The 15,333-nt window shown below is 40.7% G+C and overlaps 2 protein-coding genes and 1 long non-coding RNA gene across 3 annotated transcripts; 1 reads left to right on the forward strand and 2 right to left on the reverse strand.

Moving 5' to 3' along the window:
* Positions 1-3,718: 3,718 nt before the first annotated feature.
* LOC120111630 lies at positions 3,719-7,222 on the reverse strand. The gene is made up of 2 exons (XR_005513029.1): positions 6,816-7,222; positions 3,719-6,688 (listed from the first exon to the last, which is right to left on the reverse strand). It is a non-coding gene; the product is annotated as an uncharacterized LOC120111630 (long non-coding RNA).
* A 37-nt stretch (positions 7,223-7,259) lies between these two features.
* Positions 7,260-11,530, forward strand: LOC103720800 (protein NRT1/ PTR FAMILY 4.6-like). Its single transcript, XM_008810691.3, has 5 exons — positions 7,260-7,401; positions 7,530-7,635; positions 8,439-8,656; positions 9,779-10,225; positions 10,302-11,530. The coding sequence occupies exons 1-5, from the start codon at positions 7,399-7,401 to the stop codon at positions 11,280-11,282; spliced, it is 1,755 nt and encodes a 584-aa protein (XP_008808913.2). The 5' UTR covers positions 7,260-7,398; the 3' UTR covers positions 11,283-11,530.
* Positions 11,531-13,187: 1,657 nt separating this feature from the next.
* On the reverse strand, positions 13,188-14,643 carry LOC103720799 (probable WRKY transcription factor 50). The gene is made up of 3 exons (XM_008810690.3): positions 14,227-14,643; positions 13,961-14,101; positions 13,188-13,669 (listed from the first exon to the last, which is right to left on the reverse strand). Exons 1-3 carry the CDS (start codon positions 14,484-14,486, stop codon positions 13,429-13,431), a joined length of 642 nt encoding a protein of 213 aa, XP_008808912.1. The 5' UTR covers positions 14,487-14,643; the 3' UTR covers positions 13,188-13,428.
* Between the last annotated feature and the right edge of the window lie 690 nt (positions 14,644-15,333).

Consider the following 15,333-nt stretch of genomic DNA (forward strand, 5'->3'; position numbering starts at 1 on the left):
ATATTCCAATGTTCAGCCAATGCAACATACTTCTTTTATCACCGTGGCATTAACTGGACCATGACATGTCTTATTCGATTCTTTTTAAAATATCTTCTGATGTATACATTTGAAGGGAAATGATGCCATGTTTCAAGACTCAAAAACGTTGGACATCCATGGACGAGCAACGGGGAATGCGTTGGCCCGATGAGCTGGAGGATCTAATCGGGTTTCCGGACAGACTTTTGGCCCAAAAATGTCCCGCGGGGCACAAGTCAATCGCTCTCGTCGACGAGCGGATCTACTCGGGTTTCCGGACAGACTTTTGGCTCAAAAATGTTCCACGGGGCACGGGTCAATCGCTCTCGTCGCCGAGCGGATCGGTCCTTCTTCACCTAGATTTGACCTGCCCATTCAAAAAAGTCATCCGCTAATTAACCACGCATGGGGAGGACTTTTCTTTTCGTGAACCATCTTTACACCCTGGATGATGTTACGGTCCATCGACCCCATTTTACCGGAGCGTAGCATAATAAATGAACTAAGTTATAAAAAATATTAAAATTAAAAATAAATTATATTTATATTTAACAGTATAAAAATTTATGCTTATTTATCTAATACTTTAATTCGTAACTTAATAAAATATTAGTCAAACCGTTAATTTTAATAAATTTAAGTACCAAATCAGAAATTTTTTTAAAAATAACCAAAATGACTTTATGCCATATAACAGCCGACATAAAAAAAATATATGTATCTTCCACTTCACTCACTCAAAAATAATTTTAATTTTTTATACAAGATAAATAAATTTACTTATGTTATTAATTTAACTGAATGTAAATATAGATTTTACAAACTATTTAGTATAAATTTAATAAATATAAACCCTAATGGGATTTTTATAATTTATTTTAATAAATATCTCGTGGGAAGTGAAGCTTTGGGATTGGTTAGCGTTGAATTTGGGCGGACCAATGGTTCAAAAAGGCAGTGGGAACTGGGAACGAAGTCGAGCCTCGTGTTTTTGACCAGATCTTCTCCAAATCATGATCTTAGACGAGCCGAGCTCTTCTTCTTTGTTTTCATTTTTTTTCATATATATTTTTCTTGTTGGAGGAATTCTTTTGATAATTTTATGAAAAATATTTTGCGGCACCTATATTGTATATGAAAAGTGTATCAAGCCTATACGCCTGTATGCACATTAGCAGAAGCTCCACATGATTACTCTAATTTTAATGCATTGTTTTAGGAGATTTACTTTTCTTGCATTTTTGAAAAGACAGACTTATTTGCAAGTTTGCACTAAAATGGATTAAAAAGAAAGGAACGTCGATAAATACTTTCATGCAAAAAATACAATAATGATGAATGGATATTATATCCTATATAAATTATTCAGTAAAATTTATAGAGTATAAGAATATGCCAATAATGCTTATTGGAGTAATCTCTTCCAGGAACAGCCATATTGATTGGGGTTGCATATAGATTAGAAATTTTTTGAGAAAAAGAAATATTAGATTTTCATCTGAATTTGTGCATATAGTAACTGCAAGTGATCTATTAAAAGATGTACACAATTTTTCTTTTCTTTTTTTTCCCCTTAAACAAAGTTGAGGACCGGACAAGCCACATTTTCTAGGTTGAACTTAGGCGAGATGCATGCACTGGGAATAAGAGTCAATATGAGTTGAATTTTCAAATCGTGACACCTAAAAGCCAGCGATCAACGACACGCAACACCCTGGCTTTTTCCCACGGTCGCCGGACAAAGAAGTTGCGTAACGAAAGGGCGACTGACCAACCTAGCTTAAAAAATGATGACAGCTCGGCATGGTCAATTGCATTTGTTGTTTCTCGGAGCAAAATGAGTAGCCATGTATTCATGACACTAACTAAAAAAGAAGAAATAATACCATACACCACTATCACCACGTGGGTCATGACGGCGCATCACACCAATCATCTCGTCTTATTCCTGTGATATCCATTCATCATACGCTCGTCTTAAATTGCTGTCTCGTTCACCTTATCGAAAAATCATATCCCACACAGTGTGCACCATACGGTGAATCAAGATAAACGTTTGATGAACGGAATCTACAGAAACGAGTGGTTGTGCATGGCTATGTGGTGCACGCCGTGTAGGATATAATGACCTCACCTTATGTCGTTTTGTTCCAGCGGTGCACCACTGAAGTGGTGCATGCAGTGTAGGGTATAATTTCTTCACTAAGGAGGACAAACAAATAAATGGAAAATCTAACTCGAGGAGGATAGCGATATCATATGAGCAAACTGCCTACACGGGAAGCCACCGCTGATTCAAGAAACCATGTGCTGGAAATCTGTGGATTCATGGCACTAACTTAAAAAATAGGAGAAATAATGCGCTACACCACTATCACCACATGCATCATGGCGGCGTATCACACCAATTATCTCGTCTCATTTCTATGACTCTCATTTATTATATGCTCGTCTTAAATTGCTGCCTCGTGCACCTTGTCGAAAAATCATATCCCACACACTGTGCACCACATGGTGAACCGAGATAAACATTTGATGAACGGAATCTACAGAAACGAGCGATTATGCACGGCCATACTGTGCACATCGTGTAGAATATAATGGCTCTACTTTATCTCGCTATGTTCCAGCGGTGTACGCTGAAGTGGTGCATGCAGTGTAGGGTATAATTTCTAACTTGAAGAAGGTTAAAGGAGAGCCCAAAATCCCACGCCTTTTGCCCATAATATGCTTCTAAGAAAGAAATGGTTGACAAAGAACTTTATTCTCGCTGTTTTGTCTAACGTAGGAGTTGATTTATAGGAATGGTTCTTTCTACGGCTTGGTACGATGTGCGTCCATATGGAACATTAGAGTGCAGCTTGAACCCAAGTTTTGGTATCCCTGTAGTTCTAGAGGTGCGTAGAGGTCTACTTCTTGAAGCGTGCAGCGAGACAACGGTGGACCATCACCTGACTATAGTATTGCCGTTGGATCAAGGCTTTGACACTAAAGATTGGTGGTCCTGATCCCCCAGCTTGTGGCTCAAATCCTACCAAATCACTGTCCAGTCTCAATCAGATGGTCCGCCAACAGCGATATCATACGAGCAAACTGCCTGCACGGGAAGCCACCGCTGATTCAAGAAACCATTCTGCTGGAATAACGCTGCTGGATTCAAGAAATCCGTGGGCGAAATCACCTCAATTTCGAAACTGCTAGGCGAAACCTTTCCTATAGAATAACGCTGCTGGATTTGGTGTTAAATATTCCTTTCACCATTATTGCTGTGCGTCCACGTGTTGATTGTGATTTGTCAAGGACTTAGTACACCATTTGAGGCTAATTTGTCCCCAGCAGTGCTTCTATGGTTATTTATTTGTTGTTTTTGGGTAAATCAAATGATTTAAATTAAACCAAAAAAAACATATCCATTAGAGTTGGAAAATAAAATTTTACAAAATTGTAAAAAAAATCAGCCATAGACCCCTATAAAGTACATCCAATTTGATCCGCCATATAAGTTACCATCCAACCAGCAGTTCGCAAAATCTCAAAAATTATAATGAATATAATAACCTCCTACGGTTTTATAAAATAAGATGACATGTACGCTTTGAATGAGTTGGATATGGTTATTTATATTCAAAAAATTTTAATTAAGTCTTGGTTTTTTTTCAGAATATTATGTAACCTTCCTTTGCAATTTTTTTTTTTTAACATGATATGGAAACGATTTCTCTTAGGTCTAGATGCTTTTGCTGTGCATTTCTCATATTAATGTTGGTTTTGCATAAGTTGGTAAACCCTATGTGTTCTATTTAAAAGCTGCCTAAAATGTCTGTGCATCATGTATACTATGAATCACTAATGGAGACTAATGTTAAGAAATATCTTGGGTCCTAAGAATTATTTTAATTATCATTCGTATGAGAATGCCTTGGCTGATACAAAAGATAGAAATATTGAGTTGGCTGTTACAATTTCATCGAATAATGACAATTTTACTATGGTTATTATGTTTTCTATTCTTTTTTAATAAATTTGGGTAGGGCTTTTCCAAACCTTTCTAAAATAAAAAAGAAAATTAATTCGTGTTTTAGCTTCTTTTGCTTGTTATTTAGATGTCTCTGTTGTTGTTGTCTCGGTTAGGTGGGGTGGAAGATTCTATTTATTAAGACAGATGGAGACTCTGTTCTTCCACAAAGCCCACAGCATGGCAAGGTGAGAGTGGACTAGTAGTGGCTGATAGTCCCTTAAAACGTTATATATATACATAGGTAAGTAACTACTACCAAGTGTCATCCTCTGTCACTCAATATTAGACTAGCCCACAATCTAGATATGTGATTTTCCTTTCTCCTCCCTTAAACTGCTAAGAGATAACAATACAGAGAAAAAACTATATTCACTAATATTATGAAGAGATTTGCAACCAATCATTCGCTCATTAACCGCTCGATTTACTACTCGGATGTCTGCGGTCGAGGATTGGTTTGATACATATATAGGCAGCAAGTAGTGTCGATCACTTAGATATCGCTCATCCAATGAGCAATTTTCATATATGACCTGTGATTTGAGCAGCCCTATAATGGATAATTTTGCATTTTTCTATTTTGAATTTTTATTTAAATATGGATGGGATTGAACCTAGCTTTGAATACAAAAGTAAAGGTAGCATCCATCCATCACAGGAACAATGAACCGTATCTAATTGATGCTTGCAATTTGTTAATGATGTTTGAAATCATGCACTTCTTTTTATTCCTTTGTGTTGAAAAATATGAACTTGGAAGAAGACTTCATATATGACTATCTTGGCATGCATGGTGACCATGAGTCTAGTTGAAGAATTTCTTGGGCTTCTTGGGTTCACACGCCTGTACTGCTTCCAAATAAAATACCATATTACCATGAATATTCTACAAACGGCTTGTGGCTTAGGATTGGTCATATCAACTGAGCCGCCTCCACCCCCAACATAACAACATTTTGCCAAGAGTCCACAGGATTCCCACATCCAGTTCTATTATTCTATTCTTTGTTTAGTTGTTCCAAGACTTATCACAGAAACATGGTAGCCACAAGCGCCACCTGCTTATCCTCCCATATCTATTTGGGAGTCACTATCATGCATGCATCCTTCTTAGCTTGCTTGTTGTGCCAAGAACCATGGAAAGCTTGATGATAATCATAAATTCTTCAGCCGATTCCGATGCCAGAAGAGAGTTTTGATTACAAAAGAGCTTTAATCTTATCATCACTAATATTGTTGTTTAGTAATTGCTATTATTATTCCTTTGATTGGTGGGCATGATAGATGTGTGGCTTCCACATCAAAGCTAACTACAAGCTGGGTTGAGCACAATGGCGTTTATGGTTCGGGCATCAAGAGGTCGTTATCTCAAAAAAAAAAGTTCAAAAAAAAATCTCAATAAGAGATTTCAAGAGGTGATTCTGAAGTCTTGGATATAGATAATTATTGAAATGTTTGTGATACTCTCCTTATTAGGTGAAAGGGAAAAAAAAGAAACAAAGAACCTGCATGACTCTTTAGAGAGAGCTTTGTTGATTCTTGTTCTTCTTCATGCTTATTAGCAAGTATAGTGTGCCCACTCAAGCTTCTTTATCAAATTCTTCATAAGAAACAATAATAAATCTTATAATATCAAGGCCTTTTTTTTTTAACAAATAACAAGCAAATCTTAACCAATTATAGCTATTGTTACTGCTAGGATCTGGGTTGAGGTCAGTCACAAGACGTACTGAGGCTAATCGGGACTAAGGTACACCAAGATCAGTTGAAACCGAAGAGGAAGGAGAATGGCTTCAAGATGCCGTGAGCTCCACACCTCTGCTTTGGAAGGCATGAGATCAACGTACAAAAAAGTCCACTTGCTGGAAGATTTCCGGCGGAGGACTCTTCGATACTTAAGTTAGTGAAAATCTAGAACAACAATGGGATCGACAGAGATTGAGTGTGGAGGATGCTCTAGAAAAAGGGGGAGCTTAAAAATGGCCCAAATCACCCTGATGAAATCAGTGTATGTTATCTGATTTGTTGGAAAACGCCATAACCACACGATAACAGCTAATTGTGCATTAACAGAATGGTAACGGCCTTCCATGATTGACATGCGGCAATAATCATATTAATCGTGTGTTTACTACTGTACTAGCACAATCGTTGCCTAGACCATGATTACAACTCATTCAATGATCTTTGGCGCAACTCCTAGGCTAGACAGACAAAGGTTATTCTCCTAGAGATTATAGTACTTTTCAACCTTCTCATGTCTACAAAAAAGCGAACGTAGCAGCGGACTGGGTTGCCTTTTTTGTTGCTTAATATTCGGGTTGCACTTTTTAGTGCAGCTATGAAAGCATGCCTTCTTTAAATTCTTTTTTGTTTTTCCATCTTATGGGATGTATTCATACTAGATATGTATGATCTCTCCAATTTATTAAAAAAAAAAAAAAACAGATCAAAGTCAAAAAAGTCGGTACAAATTGAGATCAAGGTAACCATTGCTCTCACCCATGATAATTTTTTATTGAAAAATATTATATAATATAAAATGATTGAGAGTTCCAAATTTAAAATAAAATGGAAACCAATTACCTCTCGACGAGCTTTGAAGCATTGAACAAGGCCTTGCCATATCGCGATCTTGCTGTTACATAACTGTCATCAACATGGCTGCAGTTAATGAAATGAAGCATATGACTTGGATAAAATAATATCAATTTAATATTTAAGGGGGAAGAATCATGTGACCAGTAACGGAGATAATTATAATAATCTCATGTACCAAACTTTTTTGGTCATAAATCGAGGAGAGAACCCCTTTCTCCTTTGCTTGCTGCAAGCAGACAATTTACCCACCAACATGCCATTAATTTGACGGTGTGAACAACCGAGCACAACTAGAGTCTGCATTTATGGTGCCTTGGTAGTGAAACCAGGGAATAGGATAGGATTCCGTAACCCTTTTTCTAGGATGTATCTTTCAAACCAAGCAACACAAGATAAGAAGAACTTTTTATTTTGTCACCCCTCTAACCTTTTCCTCTTTTTAGAGGTGATTTTTTCTTTTTCTTGGCCAAAATATGCCACGCAACTGCAGGGACAAATACGAGAATATAGTATTGAAAGAACTGTAAACTATTGGAGGAAGGAAATCTATTGATCCATGCTGATATGGGCTTCCCTTGGTCTCTTTCATTGGGTGGGGTGGGTGGGGTGGGGAGGTGCTGGCTCTGGACCGTTCTCCTGTGTAGGTCCCTTCTCCCTTTAAATAGGGGTCATGCCATGGCTCTCGCATCACTGCAATCTTTTCATCAACATCTTCTTTAAATCAGAGGCCTGAGGCAGCTTTCCAGACAAAAAAGAGAATGGTGGGTACCCTTTCTCTTTAACTTTCAATAGTTTTCCTTTCGTCTTCCCTTTGCTCTCATGATGCGATCCTTTTCTTCTTTTCAGGGGGTTCTAATTTATCCTTCGTATTTTTTGTTATTCATGGCAGGAAGAAGGGCGTGAGACGGAGAGATGGGTGGGATATGTGGACTGGAGGAACAGACCTGCCTTGAGAAGCAGACATGGAGGCATGCTTGCAGCCTCCTTTGTCCTTGGTAGTTCTCTGAACACTTGAGCTTCTTAACTCATACAATGAAAAGGGAAGAAAAAAAGAAATTTAAGCGAAAAGATCTTTTTTTCTTTTCTTCTTAGTATCTCATTTTTGTAGAGAAAATTATTTTCTTGTGGCTTCTTATCAGCAGTTGATTAATGGAAAGATCCAGTAATTCCTAGCTCTGCAACCTCATTTCATGATGTCCTAGTTTCATTTATATTTCTCACAGCCTTTTAACATAGGACGGAAAGCAGCTCGTAAATTTTAGATGCATGAACCTTCCTGTTCACTGATTCTCCTGCTTGCTTTCCTCTTTAATTGACTTTATCACCTTTAAAAAGAACCACCCTTCTTCCACTTATTCCTTCTCTGATAGGGTGCTTTGGAACTTTCAGAGTATCGTTTGCAGCAATCTCGCTTTGTGCTATGTCCTTGGTCCGTCTATCAGGGGCAATTATACTGCTAAAAAAGAAGGAAAAAAGAAATCACTTTTTACGACTTTTTCTTCTTTACTAGGCCGTTTCTTCGGACCAGAATCTTCATGCATGAACTTTTTCTTTTATATATTTCTGATGCCTTTTCTTTAAGTGCCACAAACGAAAAGGAAGACACCCATACATACATATATATATACAGTTCTGATCTCTAAAGTTTAACAAAGTTTCTTTTTAAAAATGAGCATTTCAATAGGATTGGAAATGTTAATTTGAGCACATATTTGTAAGTTTAATAATAAGAGTGACGCGCGCATATATGCGAACAACAAAAGCGAAGGCACTAATTGGTGGTGATGTTGGGACTCAGTTGTGGAGATAATGGAGAATCTGGCGTTTCTGGCGAACGCGAGCAACTTGGTCACCTATTTGCAGCACTTCATGCATTTCTCGCCCGCCCGCTCGGCCACCGCCGTCACCAACTTCATGGGCACTGCCTTCCTCCTGGCCCTACTCGGGGGCTTCCTATCTGATGCCTTCTTGGCCACTTATCATATCTACCTGATAAGTGCTCTCATCGAGTTCTTGGTAAGCCCCCTTCTCTACCCCTTCAGTAAACTGCAAATCAAGTAGAAGCATACTGTTGTATATATAAGATACTTCTACTACAAACAAATACAGCTATGCTACTTCAATTTCATTCGTTTTTAAGTATTTCAACTTGTATCATTGCTTATCTTTAAAAAAACAATTTATGTGGGGCCTTATCCAATGATTTATGTCGTATGGCCCATATCTCCCACACGATCCATCCGTTGATGGTCTCGTCTCCTGAGGTGTTTGCTTAGGATTCCGAGGAATCATTCTTGGTACGTAGCACTGTTTCGACTTGCTAGCCTTGGTCAAAGGGAATCGTGTAGCAAGTGGGCCAAATCTGAGAACAAGGTCTGGTGGTTCTTGGGGCCACTCTAGAAACACAACAAAATCTTGCTTCCATAGAAGATAGCTACCTAAACGAGAGATGATAACCGACTCCATGTCATATTCCTTGATTGGAGTTATCTTCAGAAGTGGACTCTCGGAGGAAAACTATCAAACACCTGCACTTCGTCCTATGTGACATGGGAGCTGAACGCTCCTTACCGATCCGATCCGCATACCCTATGCGCCACACACGTGCACACGTGGTGCCCCCCAATGAGAAGATAAAATTCTAGAGAAAAATTCTAATATAAATGATTTCAATGGGACCCACCGCGAGATCCTACTCATTTGTCCCATTGGATCAGCGAATGAGAAGGTCCGGACGCGTGCAACGGAAGGAGTCGTATCGCACACATTCTGATAGGGAGGTCGTTGGTTCACGAGTTCCTCTACAACGGCTGGCTCTCTTTGATGTCATTTTTTCCCTGTTCACTTTCCCTTTGGGAAGGCATTCTTCCTCAGATATTTGGATGAATAAAATGAGAACAAAATTAAAAAGAAAGAAAAAGCGATTCACGTACGTGCAAGTGATTCACGTGCCCCTTGCCATGCAAAGCATCCCCTAAAAAGTACGTCAAATTACACCCGCAGCCAATCACTGCTAAGGCCCACATTCTTCTGGGCTTACCGTTTCACCTGGGCCCTTATTCACATATCTGTATAATTTTTGGGTAATTTGTTGGCCCGGGAAAAGCATTGAACTTAACGTTCTTCCGGCCCAAACAGGGGCTGGTGATGCTCACGGTGCAGGCCCAGTCTTCGGCGCTGAAGCCACCGTCCTGCGACACCCGAAAGACCGCCGCAAATAGCTCATGCCAAGAGGTTTCCGGTGGGAAGGCGGCCATGCTCTTTGCCGGCCTCTACCTCGTAGCCTTAGGCGTCGGCGGCATAAAGGGATCGCTCCCCGCCCATGGGGCGGAGCAGTTCGACGAGAACACCGTGGCCGGCCGCAAGGCCCGGTCCACCTTCTTCAACTACTTCGTCTTCTGCCTCTCTTGCGGCGGCCTCATTGCGGTTACTCTGGTGGTGTGGGTGGAGGACAACAAAGGATGGCAGTGGGGCTTCGGGATCTCCACCATTACCATACTGCTCTCCATTCCGGTCTTCCTTGCAGGCTCCGCGACTTATAGAAGCAAGATACCAATCGGAAGTCCTCTGACGACCATTGCCAAGGTACAACTCAAAACATAGACACAGACGCCCAAAAACTTAATTCAGCCCGAATTAACTTGTTTCATCACATCAACAGGTGTTGATCGCAGCTATCTTTAATGGTCATGCTGCTCAGAGCCCAAGCAATGCCATCGCGGACATGGCGCCCAGTCCTGTGAAAGCAATCCGAACGGAGGAGGCGGCAAAGGAAGAAGACAGTACCGGTAAAGGCATAGTAGCAACTGAAGCGCCGTCCGAGGAACTAGAGTTCCTTAACAGAGCAGTGGAAAGGAAGGCCATTCACAAGGCCCTCGTGTGCACCATACAAGAAGTGGAAGAAGTCAAGATAGTCATACGAATCCTACCCATATTCCTTTCCACCATAATGCTGAGCTGCTGCCTAGCCCAGCTCTCAACCTTCTCAGTCCAACAGGCCGCCACCATGGACACGACCATCGGCGGGCTAACTGTCCCACCGGCATCACTCCCGGTCTTCCCTGTCGTCTTCATCATTGTCCTCGCGCCGCTCTACGATCATCTGATCGTCCCCTTTGCTCGAAAGGTTACCAGGACCGAAATGGGCATCACCTACCTCCAAAGAATAGGCGTCGGGCTAATTCTATCGACAGTGGCAATGGCCGTCGCAGCATTAGTCGAGGTAAAGAGGAAGAGCGTCGCAAGGAGCTCCGGCCTGGTTGATTCAGGGGAGCCCTTGCCTATAACATTCTTCTGGGTGGCGTTGCAGTACTTGTTCCTGGGCTCGGCGGACCTCTTTACGTTGGCCGGCTTGCTCGAGTTCTTCTTCACCGAGGCGCCGTCAGGGATGAGGTCCTTAGCAACGTCGCTCTCATGGGCGTCACTGGCGATGGGGTACTACCTGAGCTCGGTGCTGGTGTCTGTAGTGAACGATGTCACCGGCTGGGCACACCATAACAAGTGGCTCTCAGGGAGCAATTTGAATCACTACCACCTCGAGCGCTTCTACTGGCTGATGTGTGTGCTGAGTGCTCTCAACTTCGGGCACTTCTTGTTCTGGGCATCTCGGTATAGGTATAGAACGGCAGGGCACGAGAAATAATGGGAGTTTAGAGCGTGAATCGTGTTATTAAATGGTAAAAGGGGTGGATAGAGAGGATTGGTGGTGTCTACAGCCTCCACGATAGAGGCGAGTTTCTCCTAAGCCTGAGGGCATATATATATAGATAGGTTGGTGCATGTATACCTGTAAGGGGATGCATGGGTCCATTGCCCAAATCTTGTACACATCAAGTACTGGTGAAGAGACTTTGGAATGGGAACAACGCAGCCACTTTTTATACAATGTAATCTTCCTTGCAAGGATTTGTTCCGTCGTGATTAAGGCTAGAACCGAGCAAGTATTCCCTGCTGCTCGGAGGAGTAAGAGAGTTGGGAGCCAAGACGTACGAGAGCCAACCTGCAGCAACCACAGTAGTAGAACAAAGAAAAGATCACCCGATCTTCTTGCTAAATCGGTTCATATGGGCAATCAATGCGGCCATGTTTATCGTAGCTACGTGATGAACCCACTAGGGCAAAAATAAAAGAAAGGAAGAAATCTAGAGGGCCATATTTGTAAGCCTAAAGGTTGAATGGCCAATGCCATTTTGATCTTGGGCCAGGCCTACTAGCCAATAATGGGGCCTAAGAAAGTAGTGTTTGGGTTGAAATAGGTCAGAATCAGGCCTAGCTTGACCTGGCCGAGAACCAGGCTCTTTAATCTGCACGATTTGCACGCACTGCCAACTCACTTGACGCAATCTGGACACGGTGGGTTAGCCTTTCAGGAACCATATGCTCAAATTGATTCATGGGGCTTAGGCTTGGGTTATGGAGCTTACGGCCTTCGTCAATTGGAAGAGAATTGCGTTCGAAGAAAATTCGACTAAAACTTGGTCAGAATTGAGCTTGGTCTTGTTGCTTCGTGCTTTAACCCAACCCAAACACCAGACTTTGAACCAGGCTAATGTTTACCAAGATAACTCAAAAATTACGGATTTGGTTCGCACGCCCTTTTATATGATGCATGTCACAAGAGCTATTTAAGCACCATGAAAGTTTAGTTTGGATGCTACAATCCCTTGCCAATCTAGGCAAGCGACATGGTTCAATTCTGCAAGGTTTCCATTGTTTGAATCGATGGCTCTTTACCATCAAGCTACAACTTATATTATTTTTAAATAAGAACTGTTTATTTAACCTATTAATATATATTCATGTCATTAAAAAGTATTTAATGTGCATTTTAATATTTGATATTTTAATCATTATTTTTTTAAAAAAATTCTTTTTACAAAAAATCACAAATGAATTTAATTTATTTAATTCTTTATGATATTTTTCAAAGTTTTATTGTTAATGATATTAGTTAAATGCCATTATAACAGTTTTAGTTTTCAGTGCTCTAAATTATATCTCGTAGAATACAAATTTATAACAATATTTATAATTAACTTATTAAAAGATAGCAGGCATTTGTTATGGCTCCCTCATGCCTCTGGTCCTGTGCTCTGGCTAAAATTGGGGGGTTGGGGTTCGAGCTCGTCCCTCTTCCCAGAGAGACATGATACTGTTTAGCCGTAACTTTACTGATTTATTGGAGGAAAATGGGCTGTTAGGTAAGGACATTCATTGCCTGTACTTTGCAAGGGTGGTGCAAGCTGTGGTGCCATGGTGGATTTTTAGATACTGATTTATCTTTCTCGTTATGTGCAGCTCAATCTCCCACCACAATTATGTGATAGTTGATTGAAGTGGATAGATTGCACCGGTCCATTGGACTTGAGAAGATCCAAGCTATAGTAACCTCCTTGACATAGAGGCTGATTGGCTTTGTACGAAACCAAAGGAGGAATTTCCCTTGCTCACGCAAAAGTTTTAAGCAGTTTTCACCTGCTTAAGCGGCGTATATATGTAAATCAAACTTCCACGCCAACAGGAAATAAAGTTAAGAATCTTACGATAATAAAAAGAAACAAAAAGTCCGGAATATCTTTCTATTTCATATTCGGCAGTGATTGTGGTAATAAAAGCCTTGAAACCTCATGAGTCAGAAGCAAGCATTTGTTACGGAAATATCAAGCATGTATGCCATTGGGATCTTCCTTCACAAAGGTGCGAACTCGCACACTCAGGTCTGCCTAGAATTAATCATTTCTTTGCATTAGAATTGCCTGGGCTTATCAAAGCATGCATAAAGGAAACAACTACAACTCAGAGAAAAATAGCGAGCAGCCTGCGTCCTGTTCACTCAAAAAGGGCAGCTGGCCGTATGAAACCCATGCGGAGGTTTTGGCCTGACGAGGGTTAAAATTGCAGCAAAGAGTGCCCGGGCTCGCATGGTTGTGCACTCCTTCGTACGTTGTTATCACGTAGCGCGAGTCTTCACTGTCTCTTTCCACTCTCTTTTTCACCGCACAGCCCTCCTTGGAGCACCGGTAGTAATTCCTGCAACCATTCATCGGTCAGAGAGTCTCCATTAGAAAAATAATATTAAACCATGATTAAAAGAGCAATAGGCCGGCAAAAGGGCGCCTTTGTTATGAGATTTTAAGAAAGTTTAGGAAGATATCATATTGGTTCAAGTCATGGTGGTATTTCAGTGCTCATGTTAAGCATCTAGACATGCAAAGCTATTTTTCATGAGCTGCTAATATAATTTGTTAAGAAATGTTATGCTTTTAGTTTCAGTTAATTTGTTTTCACGATCTAATAGTTACTCTCTAATAGCATAGATACCTTGGATTTGGGCTGCTCTTCACAGACTTCCTCCCATACTTCCTCCATTTGAAGCCATCATCTAGGATGTCAACCTGAGACTTTGTTCTAAATCCAATGCGACACCCCGTATCCACTTTCTTCATGATATTCCAGCCATTCCTACAGCAACATCATCAACTACCCAGTTACTACAAAGAAGAAAAAGGCAAAGCCCCATCGCTAGTTAAAGAGGGGAAAAGAGACTCGATCGATTTAACTGAAATAAATCAAATGCCACCACATACATCGCCATTCTAGATGCTGGGGCATTTAGGACACAATTACTAGCAACCTGCAGCTTTGTGGGATCACCGGCCACCGACGAGTACTCCTCAAACAGGAGGCCTTCATCAGGGACTACACAATGGGAAACACCAAGCATGCAGTCATCGGAGACCACGGCAGGAATGAATCCACCACCAGGAACTTTGGAAGGACCATCTACAAGGAAGAAAGGAGAGTCGTAGGACATGTCAGTGAGCCCCAAAGGAGCCGCCATGACCATTAATTTCCAAGCACGAAGTAGTTTGATAGCTATTTATAAACACAGATCAGAAGCATGTACGATCCTTCCTACAAGGTGACGGGAAGGTTCTTCAATGGTGCACGCGCGTCACGTGTCAAGTCTTGATGTGGACTCTGGCATCCATCGATCGATCTCAGTTGTCACCACCCTACTGATGATTTTTTTTTTTTGATCCATCGTAACTTCGTATATGATGGGTCAATATAATTGCCGAACTAATTAAGGATGGTGTTCGGCCATTTTTAATCAGCCATTTGATAAAAAGATAAAAGAACTAAATCACTGAGGTGTCTGTTCGTGAGAGAGACAACTAGAAACGTATATGATACAATGTCTTGTTTGGATATTGGACTTTTGTAAGGAAAAGTAGACGCCCAAGTCTAACTACAACTTCCAATACCTTCTGGATTAAGCCTGCTAAGTTGGCAGCAACAGGCATCCTTCCTACCCCTGCCTTGTTTTTTTCAGCGCATGCTCACAAAATCTACCCCAAGGAGGCTTCGTATTGGTAAGATCCGTTACTGTGTTCCTTTGGAGTCGGACGTACGCTTTTCTTGGCTACAATTTTTGGTCTGGATGCCTTTTTTTCAGACAAGGTTGCTTGCACGTTGATTCTTTGAAGTATTTAGATTCTATTTTTCTCTCAGAGAAAAAGTAATCATGCTTTATTCTTCCAGCGTACGAACTATAATACTAGATGTATTGAAATTTTTAATTTAAATAATTTATTACTAGTTTTTCGATCAATATTTTTTTTCAAAAATTTGATGTAAAATTTATATAATTCTCGTAAGTAAATATTTTTTTTATCAGTTTTCAAATTCCA

The sequence above is a fragment of the Phoenix dactylifera genome, chromosome 8 (assembly GCF_009389715.1).
Source record: "Phoenix dactylifera cultivar Barhee BC4 chromosome 8, palm_55x_up_171113_PBpolish2nd_filt_p, whole genome shotgun sequence".
Lineage (NCBI taxonomy): Eukaryota > Viridiplantae > Streptophyta > Magnoliopsida > Arecales > Arecaceae > Phoenix > Phoenix dactylifera.

Bases quoted from the DNA above. Each gene is read 5' to 3' on its own strand.
- LOC103720800 (XM_008810691.3), top strand. The intron at 8,657-9,778 runs GTAAGCCCCCTT...CGGCCCAAACAG, and splicing joins GTGCTCTCATCGAGTTCTTG to GGGCTGGTGATGCTCACGGT. The intron at 10,226-10,301 runs GTACAACTCAAA...TCACATCAACAG, and splicing joins CTCTGACGACCATTGCCAAG to GTGTTGATCGCAGCTATCTT.
- LOC103720799 (XM_008810690.3), bottom strand. From the start codon at position 14,486: ATGGTCATGGCGGCTCCTTTGGGGCTCACTGACATGTCCTACGACTCT. The intron at 14,102-14,226 runs GTATGTGGTGGC...ATGTTGCTGTAG, and splicing joins CCAGCATCTAGAATGGCGAT to GAATGGCTGGAATATCATGA. The intron at 13,670-13,960 runs GTATCTATGCTA...GAATGGTTGCAG, and splicing joins AAGAGCAGCCCAAATCCAAG to GAATTACTACCGGTGCTCCA.